The sequence below is a fragment of the Nycticebus coucang genome, chromosome 9, assembly GCF_027406575.1.
Source record: "Nycticebus coucang isolate mNycCou1 chromosome 9, mNycCou1.pri, whole genome shotgun sequence".
Lineage (NCBI taxonomy): Eukaryota > Metazoa > Chordata > Mammalia > Primates > Lorisidae > Nycticebus > Nycticebus coucang.
The window spans coordinates 49,080,534-49,104,565 of record NC_069788.1 but is presented as its reverse complement, the minus strand read 5'-3'; the positions used below and the strand labels follow the sequence as shown (position 1 = coordinate 49,104,565).

The 24,032-nt window shown below is 45.7% G+C and overlaps 1 protein-coding gene and 1 long non-coding RNA gene across 3 annotated transcripts in view; one reads left to right on the top strand and one right to left on the bottom strand.

Moving 5' to 3' along the window:
• Positions 1-24,032, bottom strand: part of LOC128594343 (uncharacterized) — a 124,304-nt gene that overhangs the window by 14,436 nt on the left and 85,836 nt on the right. The gene's annotated exons all lie outside the window — the stretch shown is intronic.
• On the top strand, positions 18,395-23,060 carry MUC21 (mucin 21, cell surface associated). 2 transcript variants are annotated; one of them, XM_053603040.1, is made up of 4 exons: positions 18,395-18,556; positions 18,634-18,756; positions 20,712-22,192; positions 22,511-23,060. In XM_053603040.1, exons 2-4 carry the CDS (start codon positions 18,687-18,689, stop codon positions 22,703-22,705), a joined length of 1,746 nt encoding a protein of 581 aa, XP_053459015.1. In that variant the 5' UTR covers positions 18,395-18,556; positions 18,634-18,686; the 3' UTR covers positions 22,706-23,060. The 2 variants fall into 2 exon arrangements, with proteins under 2 accessions (XP_053459015.1, XP_053459016.1); XM_053603041.1 differs by having other exon boundaries at positions 18,395-18,756; positions 20,715-22,192.

Genomic DNA, 24,032 nt, shown 5'->3' with positions numbered 1-24,032 from the left:
GATCTACATTTTCTGTGAGCTACCCAGCTTGTTCCAATGCCTCCAAGGCTGTTGGGTCAGGGTTGCTGTTTTCTAGATCTATCGCACTGGCTGGTGGTTTCTGCATCCCCTTCAATACTGAGCCACCTTACACTTACACTTACTCAGGCAGCGCCTTTCTCCCTCAACTTAAATATAAGGTCTGTATCAACCTTTTTTTTTTTTTTTAATCACTGTGTTCCCTGCCACATTATTGGCTCGTAGGAGATTTTTTAGGGAATATTTTTGTGTTGCTTCTCGGCTTTTTGGCTAAGATCAAGTGTAGGAAATATTTTTGAAAGAATGATTGAGAAATACTGGGTGCAGAGATAAGTACTGGATATAGAAGTACTAGATTTGGAGAGAAACTTGGACTAATTATCCAGATTCTCCTCCGATCCATTCCCACTGCTACTACTTAGTCTAGTACTTTACATTAGAAAAGTAAATAAAGGAAAAAGAGAAAGAGAGAAATCATCCCAAGGACATATCCCCCTTGGCATTTCCTTGTATCTCTTTATGAACTGCTTAACTCATCAACTCTGACCTTGGCTGATAAGAGAGGCCCTACAAAATCTTGTACCCCAGTGCCCTCAGGTGGTAATTTGGGGCCTGTGGGCTTCCCTTTGGCAGTGACTGTGTGCTGTAAGTCTCTGAGAATAAAGGGAGATTTGCGCTGTGGTGTCTCTGTTCAAGCTGACTTCCCATTTTAGGGTGACTTTCTGTCATTTCCACCTAGCCAAGGGAATTCTTCTGGGGGATCAGTTCAGATGATCTCAATGAGGTTTCCCCTAGTCTGAGCTCCAGTATCCTTAGTATTAAAACACACACGGAGAGAAGATGTTAGTTTCTGTTTGTGCTGCCTTTTAAACAAAGGTTAGAACTTAAGATTCAGTGCCAAAAAAACTAAAACAAAACCAAAAGCAAAAACTGAGGACCCTGGTTAGCAAAGTTGTGGAAGAAAGAGAAATTGCAAAGCAGAGCGATCCATTGAATCATTCATTCAATACACAGACATAGTTGAACCAGCAGCCAGACCCCAAACAGCCACATTTAAAAAAAGAAAAAAGGGGCTGGGTGCAGTGGCTCATGCCTGTAATCCTAGCACTCCGGGAGGCTGAGGCAGGAGGATTACTTGAGCTCAGGAGTTCCTGAGTAAGAGCAAGACTCTGTCTCTACTAAAAATAGAAAAAAGTATCCAGATCTTGCAGCAGGCACATATATTCTAGTTACTTGGGAGGCTGAGGCAGGACAATCACTTGAACCCAGGAGTTTGAGGTTGCTGTGAACAAGGCACTCTAGCCTAGACAACAGAGTGAGACTCTGTCTCAATAAATACATAAATAAATAAGTATTTTAGAGGAGAAGAAAGAGGAAGAGAAAACTACAATTGCTGCAACCTCTAAAACATGTTTTCAAATAAAAGTTAACTGCAATCTAGACAGCACTAGTTCTGTTGACTTAAACAAACAAACAAACCCAAATATGTATAATGCTCCTAGTTAAACATAAAAAATGTAAAAGTGAGTGTCATAACTGAATAAAAATTGATATATTTCAGGGAAGACTCTAACCCTTGGACCAACCTCAGCCTCTGAGCTATCCACATTTTTGACCACAGCTTCCAGGCTTCCTACTATGACCTACACACAGAGCACCACAGCCTTGAACTGAGCCTCTGAGCCCACCACCATGGGGACAATGCTTTCTGAAACCATCCTGACCACCACCACAGGCCCTGACACTGAAATTGCCTCTTCTAAGAATTCAAAGATTAACATGGCCACATCCCAGTCTTCTGAGATCAACACATCCTCCACCATACCTTCTGAGATGACCACAGCTCTTGAGACCACAGCAAAGTCTGTGTCTACAATGGGCTCCACCCCAGGCTCCAAGAGCACTTTGACCTCTGAGACTATCATAGCCTCCACCACAACATTTGAGAACTCTCCAGGTGCAGAAGCCACAGCAGCTATTCCCATAGCTTCTGAGGTCACTATGTCCTCCACTACAACATCCATGCCCATGATGACCACAGGCTCTAAGACCACTGTAAGCTCTGCAACCACCCCAGTCTCCCCCATAACTTCTGAGACTATCAGATCCTCCATTACATTGCCTGTGTCAATGACAACCTCTGGCACAGGTTCTGAGGCTGCTATGGGTTCCATCATGGTCACTGACATGACATTTTCCATAATATCATCTGTGCCCACCATGGCCTCCACCTTAGGCTCTAAGAACACAATAGCCTCTGAGACTGGCATGGCCTCCACCACCACCTCTGAGATCACTATGGCTGCCAGCACAGTCCTTGAGGTCATCATACCCTCCACTACAATATCTGTGACAACAACAGTCTCCAGCAAGCCTCTGAGACCACCATGAGCTCTGTAACCACCAAAGAGTCCCCTACAGCTTCTGTGACCATCAGCTCATCCACAGTAGCATCTGTGTCCACTGTGACTTCCACCTCAGCCTCTGAAACCACAACAATCTCCACTAAAACCTCTCTCACAACTTTAGGAACAGTGTCCTCCACAAATACCACAACACCTGATGAGACTGCCACAGAATCTGTGCCATTCATGGCTTCCACAACAACATCTGTGCCCACCACTGCTGAGATGACTATGATCTCCACACAAACTTCTGAGACCACTATGGTCTCCACTAAAGTCAATGCAACACCAGGAGAGTCTGGGCCCTCCACAAACACTGCCATCCCTTCTGAGGCCAACATGACATCTGTGTTCAGCACAGTCTCTACAACAGCCTCTGAGACCACCACAGGCTGTGAAATCACTACAGGCTCTGAATCCACTTCCACCACAGTATCTGAGATCACTTCACTGCCTAACATAGTGTATGGGCTTACTATAGTCTCCACTGAGTTTGTGCCCACCACAACCTTCACCATAACATCTGTCCCAACCATCGTTTTCACCATGGCCTCTGAGGCTTCCATAGGTTCTAAGACCACCATAGCTTTTACCACAGCCTCAGGGACCATCAGAGAGTCTGTGACCACAATGGACTCCACAACAGGATCTGAGAATAACCCAGTCCCTGTCCCAGCATCTGAGTCCACCATGACCTCCATTACAGCCTCTGAGAAGACCAGGGACTACACAGTAACATCTGTGCCCATTATAGCCTTCATAGCTCTGAGACCTCCACAGCTCCCACCACAATTTCTGAGACCACCCTGTCCTCTGCTGTAGCATCTGAGACTACTAACGGCTCTGAATACACCATAGCGTCTCTCCTAAAGTGTGAGACCATCAGGTCCTCTACCACAGCATTCCTACCCATGTCATCCTCTGTCCCAGTATCTGAGGCCACCATGGCCTTCGCCACTGTCTCTGAGAACATGACATCTACCACAATAATGTCTATGTCCACCTCAGGTTCTAAGAACACAGTAGTCTCTGAGACCACCCTGGCCTCTGCCACCACCTCTGAGACCATCATGACCTCCACCACCACCTCTGAGACTGCCATGGCCTCCACCACCACCTCAGAGACTGCCATGGTCTTTGCCACCACCTCTGAGACCGTCATGGCCTCCACCACTACATCTGAGACCACCATGGCCTCCAGCACCACCTCTGAGACCACCATGGCTGCTACCACAGCCTCTGAGGCCAATATAGTCCCCACGTAAGCCTCTCTGACAACTGCAGAGGTTATGGCTTCCACAGCTATAAAACACCTATTGGCACCCCCACAGCATCTGTGTCTACCATGATGTCCATCACAGTGTCTGAGAGGATCATATCCCACACAATAAAATCTATGCCCTCCACAGTTCTTACCATAGCCTCTGATACCACCATAGGCTCTGAGACCACCATGGCCCCTACCACAGACTCTGAGAGCATTACAGTCTCCACTAAAGCCTCTGGGACAACTGCAGAGTTTGAGCCTTCCTGCTGAGACAAGTACAGCATTCATACCCACCTCAGCCTCCAGCACTGTCTCTGAGACAACCACACCCTCCACATTAACATCTGTGCCTACCACAGTCTTCTCCGCAGCCTCCATCACAGGCTCTGAGATCAACTCAGCATCTGAGAGTGCAACATTTGCCATGATTTCTGTGATGATGATGTCCTCCACCACAGACACTTCAATGCTATGCCACCACCAACCATTGATTCAGAGATCATGAAAGCCTCTACTATAGTCTCTGATACCACTATAATCTCACTGAAAGTTCTGTGACAACTGCAGGCTCTGTGCCTTCCATAGCCACAGTGTCTGCTGAGAACAGAGCTTCTGAGCCCTCCAAAGCCTCCACCATAGTCTCTGAGATCACTACACCCTCAACATTAACATCTGAGTCCAAAATGGCCTCTTCCTCAGCCTCTGAAATCACCACTGGCTCTGGGACCATCATAGCCTGTACCATAGCCCCTGAGATGATTATACTTTCCACCGCTACATCTGTCCCAATCACTTCCTCAAACACCGTCTCTGAGACCAACTCATCCTCTGAGTTCACAGAGCCCTCCAAAATAATCTCTGAATCCACCACATCTCCTTTAATTATAACTAGGGCCATTACCACCTCCATGGCAAGCTCTATGCATACAACAGACTCTGAGATCACCATGACCTCCAACACCAACTCTAAGACTCCTACAGTCTCCACTGAAGCCTCTGAGACTACTCTGGACTCCACCACAGTCTCTGAGAACACTGCAGTTTCCATGAAAGCATTTGTGACAATTGCAGAGTCTGCACCCTCAAGAACACCACCAACACCTCCAGAGACCACCACAGCATCTATCTGTGCCCATGGCAGTTTTCACCATGGTCTTTGGAACCACCACAGGCTCTGAGACACCCACGGCATCCCCGAGCTCTGAAAAGACCACAACCATCACTACAGCTGCTAAAATCATCAGGAACTTTTCCACAGAATCTGTACCCACCAGGAACTCTGCCATGGCCTCTGAGACCTCCAGGGGTCCCATGATAATGTCTGAGCTCACCACAGTTACCACTACAGCATATGAGACCACCAAAGGCTCTGAATAAACAACAGTCCATCCTACAACCCCTGAGAACATCAAGGCCTCCCCCTCAGTGTCCCTGCAATCTGCTCCAGCCACTGAGTTCACTGTGTCCTCCACTGTAGTCTCTGAGATGACCACATCCTCCATAATAATGTCTGTGCCCACCACAGACTCTACCTCAGGCTCTAAGAATACAGAAGTATCTGAGACCACCATGGCCTCCACCATCATTACTGAGACTGCTATGGTCTCCACCAAAGCCTCGAAGACCACTCTAGTCTTTTCCACAGCCTCTGAGACTACAGTCTCCACTAACACCTCTGTGACACATGGGGTGTCTGTGCCTTCCACAGATACTGCCATAATAACAGCTGTGCCCACCACGGTCTTCACCATGGCCTCTGAGACCACCACGTGTCCACAGTGGGCTCCACACAGGCTCTGAGAATAACATAGTCCCCACCTCAGCATCTGTGCCCACCATGACCTCTACCACAGCCTCTGAGGACACGGGGAACTATGTAGTAACATCTTTTCCCATCACGACCTTCACCATGGCCTCTAACACCACCATGGGCTCTGAAACCACCATACATTCCTCCATCTCTTGTAAGACTACCATGGTCTCTATCTCTTCTTCTGAAACTACCACAGCCACCATTGGCAGGCTCTGAGACTTCTCTTGTCTCCACAAAAGCCCCTGTGACAACAGAATCTGGATCCTCCACAGCCACCATGATGCCTATTGAGACCAGCACAGCAGCTGCTCCCACTACTGCCTCCACTTCAGTTTCTGGGAATCCTATAGGTTCCCAGAATCTGGCCTCGACCACAACCTTGCAGAGCAACACAACTTCCACAGGGATTTCTGTGCCCCCCAACTCCACACACACACCTGACTCAGAAATCCCTGCAGGTTCCCAATCTACCTTAGCTTCCACCATGGTATCTGTGCTCGCAACAGTTTTGGCTCCAGTCTCTGAGCCAACTGTGGCCTCCACCCTAATCTCTGAGGCAACCACACCCTCCACAATAACATTTATGCCCACCACAGCCTCCACCTCAGGTTCTAGAAACACAAAAGCCTCTGAGATTGTGGTAGTCTCCCCTAAAACCTCTGTGACTACTGCAGGGTCTGTGTCCTCTGTGGTTGCCATGATCCCTGCTGAGAACACTGCAGCATCTGTGTCCATGTCAGCTTCCACCACAGTCTTTCAGAACCCCATAGACTCTGTGATAATGTCTGTGCCCACCGTGGCCTCTGCCATAGCCTCTGAGAGCACCATACCCTCCATGATGACATCTTTGCCCTCTACAGTCCTCATCAAGGCCTCTGAGACTACTTCAGGCTCTCAGACCCCAGCTACCATCACAGACTTGGTAACCTCTGCAGTGTCTGCAACCACGTTGGTCTCCACCAAAGATTCTGAGTTCACCATGGCCTCGACCATAACTTCTGTGCCCACCGTGGCCTCCACCTCAGCGTCTGGAACTACTGAGGCCTTCTCCACAGACTCTGAAGCCACCATATCCTCTTTAAAAATGTCCATGTTCACTGCATACCCCAACATTGCCCTAGTGCCCATTGTGGGCTCTGAGGCCGTCACAGACTGAGACCTTTAGTCCCTCCATGATAGTGTCTGTGTTCATGACAACCTTCACCACAGTCTCTGAAGCTACTTCAGTCTCTGCAATAAGATCTGAGACCAATGTGGCCAAAAGCACCGGCTCTGAGGTCACTTCCATCACAGGCTGTGAGAGCACCCCTCCACGCATAGCACCATCTGTAATCACCACATCCTTCCCCACAGCCCTGAGACCATCTCATCCTCCATAGTGTCTTCCCCAGCTGCTCAGCTCACCTTAGATGTGTCCACCTTCACTCTGCCCACAACAAGCAGCATTATAGCTCCTGAGACCCTGATCGCCTTGAGCATGGCCTTTGAGAGCTCTACAGGGTGCTTCTCAGCCTCTTGGGCTCCCTACATTCTCCTCCACTGATGCTGGGGGCAACAAAGCTCCCACCTCACCTTCTGGACACACCAGAGGCTCTAGCATCACCACAGCCTTCAATCTGGCCTCATCATCCATCTTGACCTCTGGGGCCACTGCCATTTCCACCAGAAGCTTCACCACTTTTGTGTCCACCAGGGCCACTGAGATTTCTACTCAGTCTATCACCAACACAGGTGGATCAGGTACCAACCACCACATGTTCTCTGAGCACATACATTGTAACTCTGGTGGCAATCACTACCTTTCACCTGTCCCTATCCTCTCTGCCCTGGACCCTAGTCAAGCCAGCATCCCAGTTAGGTACCATTTCTTCTTCCTGAATCCCATTAACTTCCACTTTGGTCTCAGCTCCTTTTATTTACTAATCACCACTTCCTTTCCAATCAGAAACATTTCTTCACAGATATCATTGTCCACATTTGCAAGTTCATTATATTCTGTCACTTCTGCCTCCGAAAACCCACCCCCTTCTATCTGGGCACCACTTCTATAGTTGACTAGATCTTCCATTTCTGCATCCATCAAGTTCACATTTCCTCAGCCTTCTATCCCCAATGCAACCACCACATTGTTGTCAGATGCTTTCACTTCTGTGCATCAGCTTCATTCACTCCACCACCTGGGACACCACCGCCTCCTGTCAATATATTCACCCCCTAGGGTAGGGCTTGGCAACCCCCACTTCACAGGCCAGGTCTCACCTGTTATCTTTTCCACAGCTGTTCATTTACCTATTGCCTCCAGCTACTTTTTAGATCCTTAGTATAGTGACAACAGATGTCCTTAGTATAGTGACAACTGAATGACCCCAAAACCCTGAAATACTTGATATCTGGCCCTTTACAGAAAAAGTCTGCAAGCCCTCACCCTTGTTGAAGACCAAATTGTTTGTTCATACAAAGCAAAGTTTTAAAATGCTGAAAGGCAAACAGGGCTGTTTGTAAAAGAATCAACAGCTCTAGCCTCTGAAATAGACTCAGTTTCCTCAGAAACTGTAAAATTAAATTCAACATGGAATGTTATATTTGAAAACTCCTCATCCATTCTGAGGTTGGAAACTGGGCTGCTTCTCTGTGTCAATGTAACTTGGAGTTTCCAGACAAGAACAAAATATTTCCTTTGTACTGATTTAATTACAAAGCGCAAATACGTGATAATCAATGGTTTTATTTTTAATTATTATGGGCATAGAATATTTATAAATCTTCATGGGATACATGCAACATTTTGATACGGGTGTACAATGTGAATTTATCAAGTCACAGTAATTAGGGTATCTATTACCTTGGGCTTTTATCATTTCTCTATATTATGAACATTCCAATTTCACTCCTTTAACTACTTTAAAGTATACTCTAATTTACTGTTGATTATATTCACTTCATTGTGCTAATACTGTTTGTTCTATCTTATTATCTAACTACACCTTCATACCTATTAAATATCCCCACTTTATCCCCCCGTTCTGCTACATTTCCCAGCCTCTGGTAACCATCATTCTAACTTTCTGTCTTCAGGAGATCAACTGTTTCAGTATTTAGCTCCCAGACATGAGTGAAAACATATGAGATTTGTCGTTCTTTGCTTGGCTTATTTCACTTACCATAATGTTCTCCAGTTCCAGCCAGGTTGTTGCAAATAGCAGGATTTTGTTCTTTTTATGGCTATATAATACTCCATTGTGTATATGGACCACAATTTCTTCATCCATTCATCCATTGACAGACACTTAGGTTGATTCCAAATCTTGGCTATTGTGAGTAATGCTGCACTAAACATGGGAGTGAGATATCTTTTCAATATACTACATACTCAATTTCCTTCTTTTGGAGATACACCTAGCAGTGAGAAGTACGGTAGTTCTGTTTTTAATTTTTTGAAGAGCCTCCATGCTGTAAATTACTGCATCCATAGTGGTTGCGCTACTTAATTTTCATCAGCAGTGTATGAGCGCTCCCCTTTCTCCACATCCTTGCCAGCATTTGTTATTGCCTGTCTTTTTGATAAAAGCCATTTTATCTGGGGTGAGATGGTATTTCCTTATAGTTTTTATTTGTATTTCTGATGACTAATAATATTGAGAATTTTTCATATATGTGCTGTCCATTTGTATGTTTTTTTTTTTGAGAAATGTCTATTCAGATCCCTTTGCTAATTTTTTAATCAAATTATTTGATTTTTTTTTTCCATTGAGTTATTTGAGCTGCTTATATATACTAGTTGCTAATACTTGGTTCTATAAAAATTTTAGGATTATTTTTTTTTCTTACTAAATTATTTATTTACAGAAGTAACTTGCTTACTGAGCAAACAGTGGGAGACAAACTAATTTTTATTTCCTCCCGTCATTGCTTTTAGATGAACTATGTTGGTTCCCCTTTTTCTGTTTAGTTCCAGCAAGGATTATTTTTTATATTTCTGTGAAGAATGTCATTGGTATTTTGATGGGATTACATTGACTCTGTAGATTCCTTTGGGTAGTCCAATATTGCAATAATATTGATTCATCCAATCCATGAGCATGGAATAACTTTCCATTTTTTGTGTCTTCTTCAATTTCTTTCATCAATGTTTTCTATTTTTCATTATAGAGATTTTTCAGTTCTTTGGTTAAGTTTATTCTTAGGTATTTTATTTTATTTGTAGCTATTGTAAATGGGATTGATTTCTTTTTTTTTTTCTTTTTTTGAAGACAGAGCTTCAAGCTGTCCCCCTGGGTAGTAGAGTGCTACGGCATCACAGTTCACAGCAATCTCCAACTCCTGGGCTCAAGCAATTCTCCTGCCTCCACCTCCCAAGTAGCTGGGACTACAGGCGCCCGCCACAACGCCCAGCTATTTTTTGTTGCAGCCGTCATTGTTGTTTGGTGGGCCCAGGCTGGATTCGAACCCACCAGCTCAGGTGTACATGACTGGCGCCTTAGCTGCTTGAGCCTTAGGCGCTGAGCCATTTTTTTTTTTTTTGAGACAGAGTCTCAAGCTGTTGCCCTGAGTAGAGTGCTCACAGCAACCTCAAACTCTTGGGTTTAAGCAATCCTCTTGCCTCAGCCTCCCAAGTAGCTGGGACTACAGGCACCCGCCACAAGGTCTGGCTATGTTTTGGTTGTAATTGTCATTGTTGTTTGGCAGGCCCGGGCTGGATTCAAACCCGCCTGCTCTGGTGTATGTGGCTGGTGCCTTAGCTGCTTGAACTACAGGTGCTGAGCCAAGGGATTGCTTTCTTGATTTTTTTTTTGGATTGTTTACTGTTGGCATATAGAAATGCTGTTGATTTTTGTATGTTGATTTTGTATCCTACAACTTTACTGATATTCCCAATGCTAAAAGTTGAGGGTTGAGGTCTCCAGTGATTATTGTATTGGGGTTTCTCTTTTTAGATCTGATAACATTTGCTTTATATATCTATGTGCTCCAGTATTGGGTGCATGTACATATATTTAGAATTGTTATATCCTCTTGCTGAATTGAGCTGTTTTATCCTATAAACTCTTCCCTTTACTTCCCCAAAGTAGAATAAGACTTTCTCTGCATTGCACTGCTGGCAGTCTGGGGAGGAGCCAGGTCTCAGGAACTTCTGACTAAACAGCTGGGGTTCTCATGACCCCCTCTTTGCATTTGAATAATTTGCTAGAGTTGCTCACAGACCTTAGGGAAATGCTTACACAAACGTATTGGTTTATTATAAAGGACATTACAAAAGATACAGATGAAGAGATGTACAGGGAAAAGGGGCATAAAGCTTCAGTGCCCTCCATGGTGGACCCTCTAGAAAGCTCTGCATGTTCAGCTATCCAGAAGCTCTCTGAACCCTGTCGCTTTGGGTTTTTGTGATTACACAGGTGTAATTGATGAAACCATTGACAACTGGTGATCAACTTAGCATTCAGCCCTTCTCCCATCCTGGGAAATTTGTGGTAGGGCTGAAAGTCCTAACCCTCTAAGCCAGACTTGTTCTTTCTGGTGACTGCTCTCACTCTTGAAGCTGCCTAAGGGCTGGCAACCATCAGTCAACCTACTAGCATACAAAAAGATATCACTTTGGAGTTTCTAAGGATTTTAGGAGTTGTATGTCAAGAAATGGGGTTGAGGCCAGGAATGGTGGCTCACACCTGTAATCCTAGTACTCTGGGAGGCCAAGGTAGGTGGATTGCCTGAGCTCACAGGTTCCACAGCAGCCTGAGCAAGAATGAGACCCTGTCTGTAAAAATAGCCAGGTGTTGTGGCGGGTGCCTGTAGTCCCAGCTACTTGGGAGGCTGAGGCAAGAGAATCACTTGAACCCAACAGTTTGAGGTTACTTTGAGCTATGATGCCATGGCACTGTACCAAGGGTGACAAAGTGAAACTTTATCTCAAAAAAATAAAAATTGAGGTTAAAGGCCAAGCATCTATTTCACAATATTATACCAACTATACATTAATAAAGTTGAGGGAAAATTAAAAATTAAATTAAAACATAAAAAAAGCAGCATAAGGCACGGTGTCTGTAGCTCAGTGGCTAGGATGCCAGCCACACACACTGGAGCTGGCAGGTTCAAACCCAGCCTGGGCCTGCCAAACAACAATGACAACTACAAAAAAAAAAAAAAAAAAAATAGCTGGGTGTTGTGGCAGGTGCCTATAGTCCCAGCTACTTGGGAGGCTGAAGCAAGAGAATTACTTAAGCCCAAGAGTTTGAGGTTGCTGTGAGCTGTGATGCCATGGCACTCTACCCAGGGCGACATTGTGAGACTGTGTCTCAAAAAAACAAAAACAAAAAAAAGAACAGCAATAATTGGAAAAAACTAAATATCATGTATAGCTGGGAAAATATTGAAGTATAATTTACAAAAAGTATACAAATCTTATGTGTACAGCTTGATTAATTTTAAAATGTGTATACATCTGGGCAGTGCCTGTGGCTCAGTGGGTAGGGCACAGGCCCCATATACTGAGGGTGGTGGGTTCAAACCCAGCCCTGGCCAAACTGCAACAAAAAAATAGCCAGGCATGTGGCCGGTGCCTGTAGTCCCAGTTACTTGGGAGGCTGGGCAAGAGAATCACCTAAGCCCAGGAGTTGGAGGTTGTTGTGAGCTATATGATGCCATGGCACTCTATTGAGGGCGATAAAGTGAGACTCTGTCTCTAAAAAAAAAAAAAAAAATGTGTATACATCTGTATAGTCACTACCCAATTTAAAATTTAGAATATTTCTACCATCTGAGCAGTTTCTCCTATTTCCCTTTCCAGGTAATACCCATTCTGACAAAGATGATGACTATTCTGGCTTCCATTTTTTAAAATTTATTTTTACTCATCCTCATAGACATGCAACCTTCATAGTTGATTAACACAGTGAAAGACTCCCAACTTCTTGGCAGACTTTACAGGCATAGGATGTGGATCTATCTTGTCTTCCTTGTCTTGAAAGCTGAACAGCATATAACCCTACCCAGGTGCAGAGCAATGGTCACAGCATTCATGTAGCGAACATACAAACACAATGACTGGAAAGGCTGTTTGCTCAGAGATATAAACAAAGGAGAAGAAGAGAGCCCCAAAATATCACACTCACACACACACACACACACACGACTTGATGGGAAGAAAGTAGACAGTATTATAAAAAGTGAAAATTTGTGAGTTTTGATAATACAAGGAGGCTTTATGTTACAGAAGAAAAAAGGTTTAACTCTAATAATACATATTTTTTCTCTTTTAGAAGGATTGTTCTTTTCCCCTGATAAATAGAGGACTTTATAACAGAACTATGACCACAGAACTGGTTTTGGTGTGGACCTGGACTCAGGCCTGCGCTCTGGAATGTTCCACTGCCTAGAAAATACGCTGGTTCATGGAGGGGGGGCTTGAGGTTGGACATGGAGGAGCACACGGCTTTGGATGTGGAATGGGGCCATGAACTAAGCCAGAGCAATGAAGATGGTCATGGAATGAATCACAACAGGTATCATGGACAGAGCAATAGTCATGAAATGGATCACAGAGGAGGCCCCCAGGGGAGAAGGGAACATGACCATGGACTGGAAAGTGAAAGGTGCTATGGAAAATCTTAGGGAAGAAGGGAACCATGGAGGAGAAGGTAGTAACCATCAAATGGGTCAGGATAGATTTCTCCAGGGTCTCCAGGGAACTGGCCATAGAGATGGTCATGATTGACATCAAGAAAAGAACCAGGGAAAAGATCACAGAGAGTATGGCCAACAGAATATACAGAGAAACAGAGAGTGGTTTTGAAGGAGACCTACAGTCTTACCAGGTTTGGATGTGAGCTCAAGTAAAAATACCCCCTGAACTAAACCATGGTTCATAACCTCTTGGAAAGGGACACAGTGATCAACCTTAGAACAACTTCTCTTTGATCTCTCAACATATAAGTCATAACCCTTTAGGCTTTGGATTTTTATTGTTTCTTCAGGATGCAACCTGACCGATAAGAGGAAGAATAATATTGTTATAGCTTAAAAAAAAGCTCATAGTATTTGTGGAGGCAAGAGGATAGGCTTGCTTGGTCATCTGGACATTTTCTTCTCTCCTTTCTCCTTTGTTACTGAATGTTTACTATGTGGTAAGCATCATAGTGGTGACTTTATTCTTACATTTATTTTTATTGTTTTGAAACAGTGTCTTACTCTGTTGCCCAGGCTAAAGTGCCATGGCTCACAGCAACCTCAAACTTGTGGGCTTAAGTGATCCTCCTGCCTCAGTCTCCTGAGTAGCTAGAACTACAGGCACCTGCCACAACACTCAGCTAATTTTTCTATTTTTAGTGTGTGTGGGTCTCACTATGCTCAAGCTGATCTCAAACTCCTGAGCTCAAGGGATTCTCCCACCTTGACCTCCCAGAGTGCTAGGATTATAGGTGCGTGCCACTTTGACTGGCCTATATTAGGTGACTTTAAATATGCTCTATCACTTAATGGTCAGAACAATCCTTTGAGAATTTCCACTTTTCTGGCAACATAGTGGCAAGGTATATTAACCACTCCTTTCAATGAAAGTAACAAATATTTCTGGGTAAAATATTGAAGAAAAAATCTTTGCAAGTGTATCAATTAGCTGGATAGGTCGTAGATAATATTTAGATCAATGACTGAGAGAAGTCAGAGACTCAAAGAGCTTAAGAGGAGCTCTGAAGTAGCCTTTGCATTGAGGGAATTTGCCAAACTCGCTAAGCTTGAGATTATTTTCTCATAGCTTCTTAGTGCTTAGAACACTGGGCTCAAAGTCCAGGGTCTGCACACCAGGGGAGTCTAACAGGAGATCTTAAATAAATCTGAGATCCAAACAGGTTAAACCCACAACTGTATTGCCCACCAGACACACTGGGGCCATAAGGAAAATGTCTGTCTCTAAATTTGGCACTTTGTGGAGGAGGTGCAAAATCTCCCCTGAGAATTTGTAATTAAATGACATTCTTCATTTGGGTTTGTAGCCTCAAATTATACCAACTGAGTAGCCCAGAAAGCTCTTAGACCCACTCAGTGCCCTCTAGGTCTCCTTCATCTTTGGTAAGATTTTTTCCTCCCTACTTCTTTGTCTCTTCCAAATGCTTTGAGGCAAGTAAGGAGAAATTCCCTGGAGCAGTGAAAATTAAATCTTAAAATATACTTGGCATCTATGTGTTTATGTTTTCATGTTTGTCTTTTTGGTTTTTGTCCTTTATTATTGCATGCTCATTAAATGCCAAAGATTATGCTACTGTCTTTAAATACACCATTGTTTATTTCTCAAAACAACCCAGCGAGAACTTAAGATTTCTGGCTATATAATGGGGCTAAGTGCTCTACTGAAAATAGCCTGAAAAGCTAACAATTATGTACTAAAAAATCTTCTTAAAGGAATCAGTGAATTGGTAGGAGAGCAAAAAATGCTAATTAAGACTAAGTCGAACTCCGGGAAGGAAGGGAAGTACTGAAGCCGACTTTGGCAGACCCGGTGACCCCAAGCTTCAGGTACCACAGCCTCAGTGGGACCAGCTCAAGGTGGGGAATTGAGTAGTAGACTTTCACACAAATCTGGCAACTTCAGTGAGATTATAACCAAAAATAAATCTGTCCCTCCTCTAAGGAAAAGCATGCAAAAATGTCTGTCTCTAAACCTGGTGCTGGTGAGGGAAGGGAGAAGTATACCTTGAGAAATAAATTGTGTTTTGTTTTTTGGGTTTTTTTTTTAGAAATAAATTGTTAACTTTTCTTGACTCCATTGCCCAGAGTCAAAAAAGTTAACAATCTAGAGTGCTGTGGCATCAGCCTACCTCACAGCAACCTCATACTTCTGGGCTCAAGTGATCTTCCTGCCTCAGCCTCCTGAATAGCTGGGACTTACAGGTGCCTGCGATAATACCTGGCTAAATTTTTCCAATTTTAGTAGAGACATGGTCTTGCTCTTGTTTAGGCTGGTCTTTAACTCCTGAGCTCAAGAGATCTTCCCACCTTGGCCTCCTGGAGTGCTAGGATTGCAGGTATATGCCACTGTGCTCATCCAGAGAAATAAATAATACAATACAGTACAATAATACCTTACATAATTTGCAGCTCCAAATCACGTAGTCTAGGTAATGCAAAAGACCTTAATCCTGTAATTAAATTTAAAAGAATCCTCAAATTATACAAAATAGATATGTATGGAAACATCAAATTATGCCCCATAAATATGTAAAATTATAATGTTTAAAAAAACTTAAAAATTAAAAATATAATAATAAAATAAACCTCACGTGATAATGCCTCTATATGCTGGGCAAAATCATGCAAATTCTTGTGCAAATTTAGAGATGCTCTACTTTCAGTAGAGCACTTAGCCCCATTATACAGCCAGAAATCTAAGTTCTCTCTGGATTGTTTTGAGAAATAAACAATGGTGTATTTAAGGACAGTAGCATAATCTTTGGCATTTAATGAGCATGCAATAATAAAGGACAAATCATGCAAAGGTGAAAGATCATACCTTCATCTCAGGCTTCAAAGAACTTCTATGGATAACATTCCAAGAAAAATAAACTCGTAGCCATAAATCTCAAATAACAAATGCAAACCGACACCTTGAGTAAAAGCCAAAAAGGAAGAAAAACAAAACAAAACAAAACGCTGGATCAGATTCACAAAGACTTCAGGTATCGGAGTTATTAAATACAGAATACACATATAAAGCAAGTAGGCTTAAATGTGTGTACCAGCTTTGTGGTTGTCAACTAATGCCCCTTCTCCATCTTTAATGATAAAACTCTCAAATGTTGGTTGAACACATGTCCGCCCAGCTAGAGACTGTATTTTCCAGTGTCCTTTGCAGCTTAGTGTAGTTGTGTGACTATGTTGAGGCTAATGTTATGTAAATAGGCATCAACAATCTTTCATGAAGTTAAAAAACAAGATAGAATTAAAATATTTGATGACATTAGTGTATGCACTGGGAGATGGGTAACAAGAATTAAAGTTTCTGAGCTCTTTCTATTATTTCAATGGAGAGTAAAGATGTTAAATACATTTAGACTCTGCTAAGGTAAGTATGCATGTTAAGATTTTTAGGATCGCCTATAAAATGTGGAACTTGAACTGGAATCCAGGATCTTGGCATCCATGTAATTCCAGAGGGGAAAAAAGTTTCTTTATAGAGTGCTTTTGGCTTTTTAGCTACAAAGACTTCAGGTATACAGGGAGTATAGGACCCTATCCGTCACTGACTGTACCCTCACACCTGAGCCTCAGGTCTTCCCATCACAGAGAGTGGCCAGACCCACTCTGAACCTTTCCCACCACAACTCTGACACTTTCTGACTCTCAGTCTCACTCCTTCCAAGCTTCTTCTTGTCTTCAGCCCACTTCTGCTTGCCAGCTTCCTTCAAATAGGTCTTGCATTTCTGGAAAGCTTGTTTACCTTTAAATAACTCTTCTGAGATGTTGCCTCTTTCATAAAGCTTTTTCTCATTGTTAGGAGAATGGTGACAATTCCCTTTGGTCATTGCTATGATTTGGATATGGTTTGTTTGGCCCCACCAAGTCTCCTATTGAAATTTGGGAGGTGTAGCCAGGTCGTGGGGTGGGGGGAAGTTTGGGTTGCAGGGCCTGATCTTTGGTTAGTGGCTTGGTGCCATTCTTGGTTGTGGGAGAGTGGGTTGACACTCTTAGCTCCTGGGAGAACTGGTTGTTGGACAACCCTGACACCTCTTCTGCTCTCCCTTCACTTCCTCTCTCTCACCCTGTGATCTCCACACACTGGCTCCCCTTTGCCTTCGCCATGAGTGGGAGTTCTCTGAAGAGCAGTTGCTGGCGCCATGCTTCTTGTACACCTCGCAGAATCATGAACCAAATAAACCTCTTTTCTTGATAAATTACCCAGCCTTGGGTATTCCTGTATGACAACACAAGCAGACTAAGATAGAAAATGCAGATGTAAGATGTACCTTGGCACTGCCATCACCCTGGTTGCCAGATGCCTGTCCCATGAACTCCCCAGGCTCTCTGCTCATTTGGGTCTCTTCAGTGATATTTGTTTAGCTGACTGTGTCTTTTCTGACAGCTACCTCCAAGTGTCCAGACCAAACTCAAAGCTCCTGGAGGACTTGGACTATATATCTCCTCCTCCCATCAGACTTATGTCCTGATGTGGCACCTATGCCTCTCCCTGTGGTGTGCTGTACTGAGAGATGGCTCCTTAAGACTGAGGCAAAGACACATCTGATGGATTCTAAGATGATGAAGCTCCTACAGAAGCCTCCTGACAACAACAACAAAAAAGAGGGATTACTCCTGGTAGAGGGTCGGAAGGGGTCCTACACCCCTTCACCTGCTATGGGTCTCATGGGGACTCGTTCCTGCATATTTAACATTCTTGCCACACCCTCAGCTCCCCTGCCCCCGGAGACCCCAAAGATGGCTTCATTACCCTAGGTCTCTCTTCTCTGTTCATTCGATGTGCACTGTTGAGTCCCTAGTGCATATCCAAGCGATGCTCCAACTGTCTTCTGCCCAGATTCCTAGTTACAGGTCTCTTTGGGGTCCCCTATTGTGTTTGCTTCAGAGATGTGGGGTCCTGCCCATCAGCTCAATTTCTTTGGGCTTCTTCCGTGCTAAGGCAGTCCCGCAAAACTTCCTGGCCAGGAAACAACAGGTTTTGAGCTAGAACAGGTTTCTAACCCCATCCTGCCTCAAAGGTGTGTCCTTTCCACTCTGACAACCTTGATATTCTTATCCCACTCTACTTCCTGCCACACCCCAGGTGCCCTGCCTGGTGTAACTATGTCATTCTCCTTCCTCATCTTCCTCTTGACCCGGCTTGATTCCTTCCCAGGCTCAGTATCTGTCACCTACTCGCAGTTGGCAGACTGTCAAGTCAACTGCCCCACCTCTCCGTAGCCCTCATGAAAGTATAAAGGCCCCTGCAGTTTTTTCACTGCAGAGAAAGAGGCAACATCGTGGAGGAAGCTTAAGGAGCTCAGGCGTCCAGCCACCCGCCCCCAAGATCACGGTTTTTCCCAAGGACACATACTTAGGAGGCCCAAGGTCCTGGAAGCGCTAGTCTTTATTTCTTTACCTTCAGCTCTCCTTTCTCAAGAATCTTCTGTTCCTTGCCTTCTAAGGTCTTGGCATATTGGGGATCCAGGCATCTTGCTTTCCTGCCACAAAGCGGCAGATGAAGATGCAGAAAGGAAGCGCCATCCTTACATATTGGTTACTTGTGCACCTCCTGCTTTTAGAAGCTGGTAAGTGATTTTATTTAAAAGTGGGTGGTCTGAGAACCTTTGAGGAGTTGGGGGAGATGTGACCACTGCTGGGGTCAGTTCTGCTTCAACTCCATAGAGTGAGGATAACAACGTGTCACCAGGAGGCAGTCAGAACCCAGCAGTACAACTGTGGGCTGTGGTCTCAGACGGCCTATGTCTCCATCCATTAACTGTGTACTTAGGGCGAGTTGCTTCTCTGTGCCTTAGTTCCTGCACCTGTACAATGGTAATGACCCGGGTGTGATGTGGTTGGGCACTTAAATATTAAGAACAAGAAGAGTTGGCTGCTTTTTAAACATCACTCTACTATATCCTACAAAATCTTATTTCCCTTCTGTCCTTAACACTGTATTCTACATCAGCCTAAGTCAGCCTCAGATCAAGGAAAATAGGATTTGCCAAACAAAACAGATTTCCACAGCTCTGACACTGCTAAGCACTTTGGGGGCCATCTCCTGTTGTACAAATGGAAAGCAAGACTTTTTGGAGAATTCATCATTTTGGACCAAAATTAGCCCTCCTGTAGCTTTGACTCATTTATCCATCTTTTTTTACTTGTACCCTTTCCTCTTGGTCATCCCAGTTTCTTACTTAGCTTTACTTGTGATTCTGAGCTTACCACCAATTTATATCACATTGCAGATGTAGGGGAGACCATACCAAAATGGAGCTAAACTCTAATTGTATGTTAGTTCAGATGAGATTGGGGGAAAGCCAGACATGTGTAGGGTGAGGTTCTAGGTACACATGTCCCATGTAGTAATAAAATGAACCACAAATAAGATGAGAAAATACAGGCTGGTGAAGCCAAGGGTCTTCATCTTTCAGGGGAGTAAGGGGCATATTCTTTTTTTTTTTATTGTTGGGGATTCATTGAGGGTACAATAAGCCAGTTAACACTGATTGCAATTGTTAGGTAAAGTCCCTCTTGCAATCATGTCTTGCCCCCATAAAGTGTGACACACACTGGGGGGGGGCATATTCTTAACTCCAGCTGAGCCTGCAAGAAGTTGAAAACCTTCGCTTTACCTGTAGACCTTGGTTTGTAGCTCTTAATCCTGGGAGATCATATGCATTTGAGCCACACATGACTTATCTTCTTCCAGTCTTTGCCATAGTGATGGGATGCCCTGGAATTATAATGCATATAGAGTCTGCTGGCTTCTTGTGAAGATACAGACAGCTGTGCTCCATCTCAAACTTTAATTCATTTATTCTAGAGAGATTTGCTTAAGAATCTTTACTTCCAGCAAGCTCCCATAGTGAGTCTAATGCAGGTATTCTCTGAATAACATTCTGAGAAATATTTTCTAAGAAGGGAGCAATACTGGGTGGCACCCCTGGCTGAGTGAGTAGGGCGCCAGCCCCATATAGCAAGGGTGGCAGGTTCAAACCCGGCCCTGGCCAAATTGCAACAAAAAAAATAGCCGGGTGTTGTGGCAGGTACCTGTGGTCCCAGCTACTTGGGAGGCCGAGGCAAGAGAATCACCTAAGCCCAGGAGCTGGAGGTTGCTGTGAGCTGTGTGACGCCACAGTACTCTGCGGAGGGTGACAAAGTGAGACTCTCTAAAAAAAAGGAGCAATACTACTTTATGAATTAATCAATGTATACTAGTTTCACCCAGTCGTAAAACTCCCATATGACACTGTTTATCTGATTGGATCTTGTATAACAGAATATGGAGCAAACTTATCTACCAGTAAAATTAGGTCGTGTGACTCTAGTGCGGGAGAGCAGCATAGTTTATACATACAAGTGTAGATTCAATAGCCTGGGCTCTATTTCCTGTCCCCAAACTGACTGGCTGGATAAACTCAGGCAGGTGTTAATATTTTTAAGTTCCCATTTCTTCATCTTAGCTGGTGATAATAATAGGATATACATTACAGTGCTGTAGTGAGTATATATATTCATTATTTATGATTATCTTCAGTAGTAACTTCCAGCGGGTCTGCCAACATGGGAGCCAGTGCACCCTCCATTGCCTCTGGCACATCCAGCTCCCCTGGAACCAGCCCGACTTCTAGCAGGACCATCACAACAACTAATGCTGGGTCCAGCACTACCCTTGGTGGGACCAGCACTGAGTCCACTACAAGCCCCAGTGGGACCAGCACGGCCACCAGCTCTGGGTCCAGCACAGTCCCTGGTGGGACCAGCATAGCCACCAGCACTGAATCTACCATAAACCCCAGTGGGGCCAGCACGGCCACCAGCTCTGGGTCCAGCACAATCCCTGGTGGGACCAGCACAGCCACCAGCACTGAGTCCACCATAAACCCCAGCGGGGCCAGCACGGCCACCAGCTCTGGATCCAGCACAATCCCTGGTGGGACCAGCATAGCCATCAGCACTGAGTCCACCATAAACCCCAGTGGGGCCAGCACGGCCACCAGCTCTGGGTCCAGCACAGTCCCTGGTGGGACCAGCATAGCCACCAGCACTGAGTCTACCATAAACCCCAGTGGGGCCAGCACGGCCACCAGCTCTGGGTCCAGCACAGTCCCTGGTGGGACCAGCATAGCCACCAGCACTGAGTCCATTACAAACCCCAGTGGGGCCAGCACAGCCACCAGCACTGAGTCCACCATAAACCCCAGTGGGGCCAGCATGGCCATGAGCTCTGTGTCCAGCATGATCCCTGGTGGGACCAGCACGGCCACCAGCACTGAGTCCACCATAAACCCCAGTGGGGCCAGCACGGCCACCAGCTCTGGGTCCAGCATGATCCCTGGTGGGACCAGCACGGCCACCAGCACTGAGTCCACCATAAACCCCAGTGGGGCCAGCACGGCCACCAGCTCTGGGTCCAGCATGATCCCGAGTGGGGCCAGCACGGCCACCAGCTCTCTGTCCAGCACAATCCCTAATGGGACCAGCATAGCCGCTAGCACTGAGCCCACCACAAACCCCAGTGGGGCCAGTGCAGCCACCAGCTCTGGATCCAGCACGACTCCTAATGGGACCAGCACAGCCGCCAGCACTGAGTCTACTAAAAACCCCAGTGGGGCCAGCACGGCCACCAGTTCTGGGTCTAGCACAATCCCTGGTGGGACCAGCACAGCCGCCAGCACTGAGTCCACTACAAACCCCAGTGGGGCCAGCGCAGCCACCAGCTCTGGGTCCAGCATGATCCCGAGTGGGGCCAGCACAGCTGTCAGCAGTGAATCTGCTACAAACCTCAGTGGGGCCAGTGCAGTCACCAGCTCTGGGTCCCCTGCAAACCCCGGAGGCTCTGGCACACCTGTTTTGACTGCAAAGCCCACAACTCCCAATAAAATGAACACAAGTGCTGCTACTCCAGGGAGTGGGGGGAAGCCTAGTAGGTCGCTGAAGCCATGGGAAATCTTCCTCATCACCCTGGTCTCTGTTGCGGCGGTTGCAGGGCTCTCTGCTGGGCTCTTCTTCTGCGTGGTGAGTGCCTAGTGTAAAGAAAGTGCTGATGGGAGGGAGCATCAGGAACAGGATGGGAACAGGATTGCTGCAAATGGGTAGTGGGTGGGGAGGAAAGGAGATTGGAGAGATTATAATGAGAAATGGCAATTTGGAACCAGAGGAGTCAATCCGTGTGTGGAAAGAACAATTGACTGGTGGGAGAAGGGGGCCACCAAAAGGAATGAAGGCTGGAGGAGGGTATGGGTGGAAGGGGGTGAAAGGTTCCAGAGGGAGTCCCTGGTGAAGGCTAGGGAGAGGGGAATGTAATGCTGAAACTATTGGCTTTTCTTTTTCCAGAGAAACACCCTGTCCCTGAGAAACATCATGGATACAGGTGTCTACCGCCCCCACGGCCCCAACCCTGGTCTTGGCCCAGGCCCTGGAGGGAATCCTGGGGGCCCCCACAGGCCTAGGTGGAGCCCTAGCTCATTCTGGAGGAGACCAGTGTCCTCAGTAGCCATGGAGATGAGAGGGCCATATGGTGGGCCCTGAGCGTCCCAGAGCTGGGGTGCCCCATCCTTCAGGGAGGAAGCAGGCCCAGGACCCCAGAGCCCTGAGTTTCCTTTTATTCATCCCAGGAGACCTTTTCCAGCCTTGTTGGGTTCCTGAAAACCCTGGGGAAGGCATTCCTCCTCCCTCTTGCCTTTACCAGACACAGGAAAGAGGACAATATAATGGTCATTTAGCAAAGAAATAAATACCTCCAACATATCCGACGGAACTGTGTGTGCACATGGGGGACGTCTGGAGCTCCGAGGTGAATTTCCCAGCTGGAGGACAGACCTCCCTGCTGGAGTCCACTTGGCATTATGAATTTGCAGAGTAAAATCCAGAGACCTCATTCATATCTCGCTGTCCCCATTTCCTAATCCTTCTTGCCTCAAGCAGGACCCCTGTGTTCCCATACTCATGTTGGCAGGAGAATTGAGCTGGAAGAGATGAGAAGTGAGGGCAGGTGCCAGGAGTGTACGGGCTTATCCACAGGGCTTGTTGTTTTGAGAGAGGCAAGGGCAGGGTGAGGTGGAGGAAGTGCAATGACGCGCTCCATGGGGCAGGGCATGTTCATGCAAAGTCACACTTTGTAGGGCATTTACAGGGCTCCAGACCCAGGCTGGTCATCAGGGCGAAGTTGCTAATTGACACTAGTGTCTTTCAGGGTGCTGCCTTGGGCAACACAGAGATAGGGCTTCCCAAGGGAAAGACTTTCTGGCCTGCTAAGATCTAACCTGTCAAGAGGCTCTTGGCAAAGACACTGGGATTCTCATGAACCCCCTCCCAGAAGGGCTGCACATATCCCTTCAACGGGTCCAGGGGAGAAGGGTCCTCCAGAAGATCCTTAGAAGGGTCCTTAGAAGACAGAGGGTAGCTGCTTTGGAGGCTAAGTTGCCCCAAATCTACAAGGTGGCGGGAGAGATCCTGCTGGGACAGAGCCCTCAGCAGAGAATTAACAGTCCGTTGGTGGGCTCTCTCCAGCAGTGCAAACTGCTCTGACTTCTACCACTCATCAGGTTTCTCAAGTGTCAGCAAAACAAACAGTTGGATCTTGCCACTATGGCTGAAGGAAAACAGCCTGTTCATGGCAAGAATGACACCATCTTGAAGCAAAACCGCCGTGATGACCAGGGTTTGACTACCGTGTACCAGGCTGTTCTGCAGCAAGGTCTGAGGGCAATGCCTGTAGCACAGACCACCCTTCATGAAGATGCTTATCTAACCTCCCCATGGTTATGAGTTTTGGCCATGGAGTCTGCGATGTGGCAGCAGTGCACGTCTTTACCTTAAAAGCTTGCCATATAGGGGTATTTTCTGGAAGACTGGG

Excerpts from the sequence above, each read along its gene's own strand:
- MUC21 (XM_053603040.1), top strand. The coding sequence starts at position 18,687 with ATGAAGATGCAGAAAGGAAGCGCCATCCTTACATATTGGTTACTTGTG. Across the intron at positions 18,757-20,711 it reads CCTCCTGCTTTTAGAAGCTG|TAGTAACTTCCAGCGGGTCT; the intron begins GTAAGTGATTTT and ends GATTATCTTCAG. Across the intron at positions 22,193-22,510 it reads CTGGGCTCTTCTTCTGCGTG|AGAAACACCCTGTCCCTGAG; the intron begins GTGAGTGCCTAG and ends TTCTTTTTCCAG.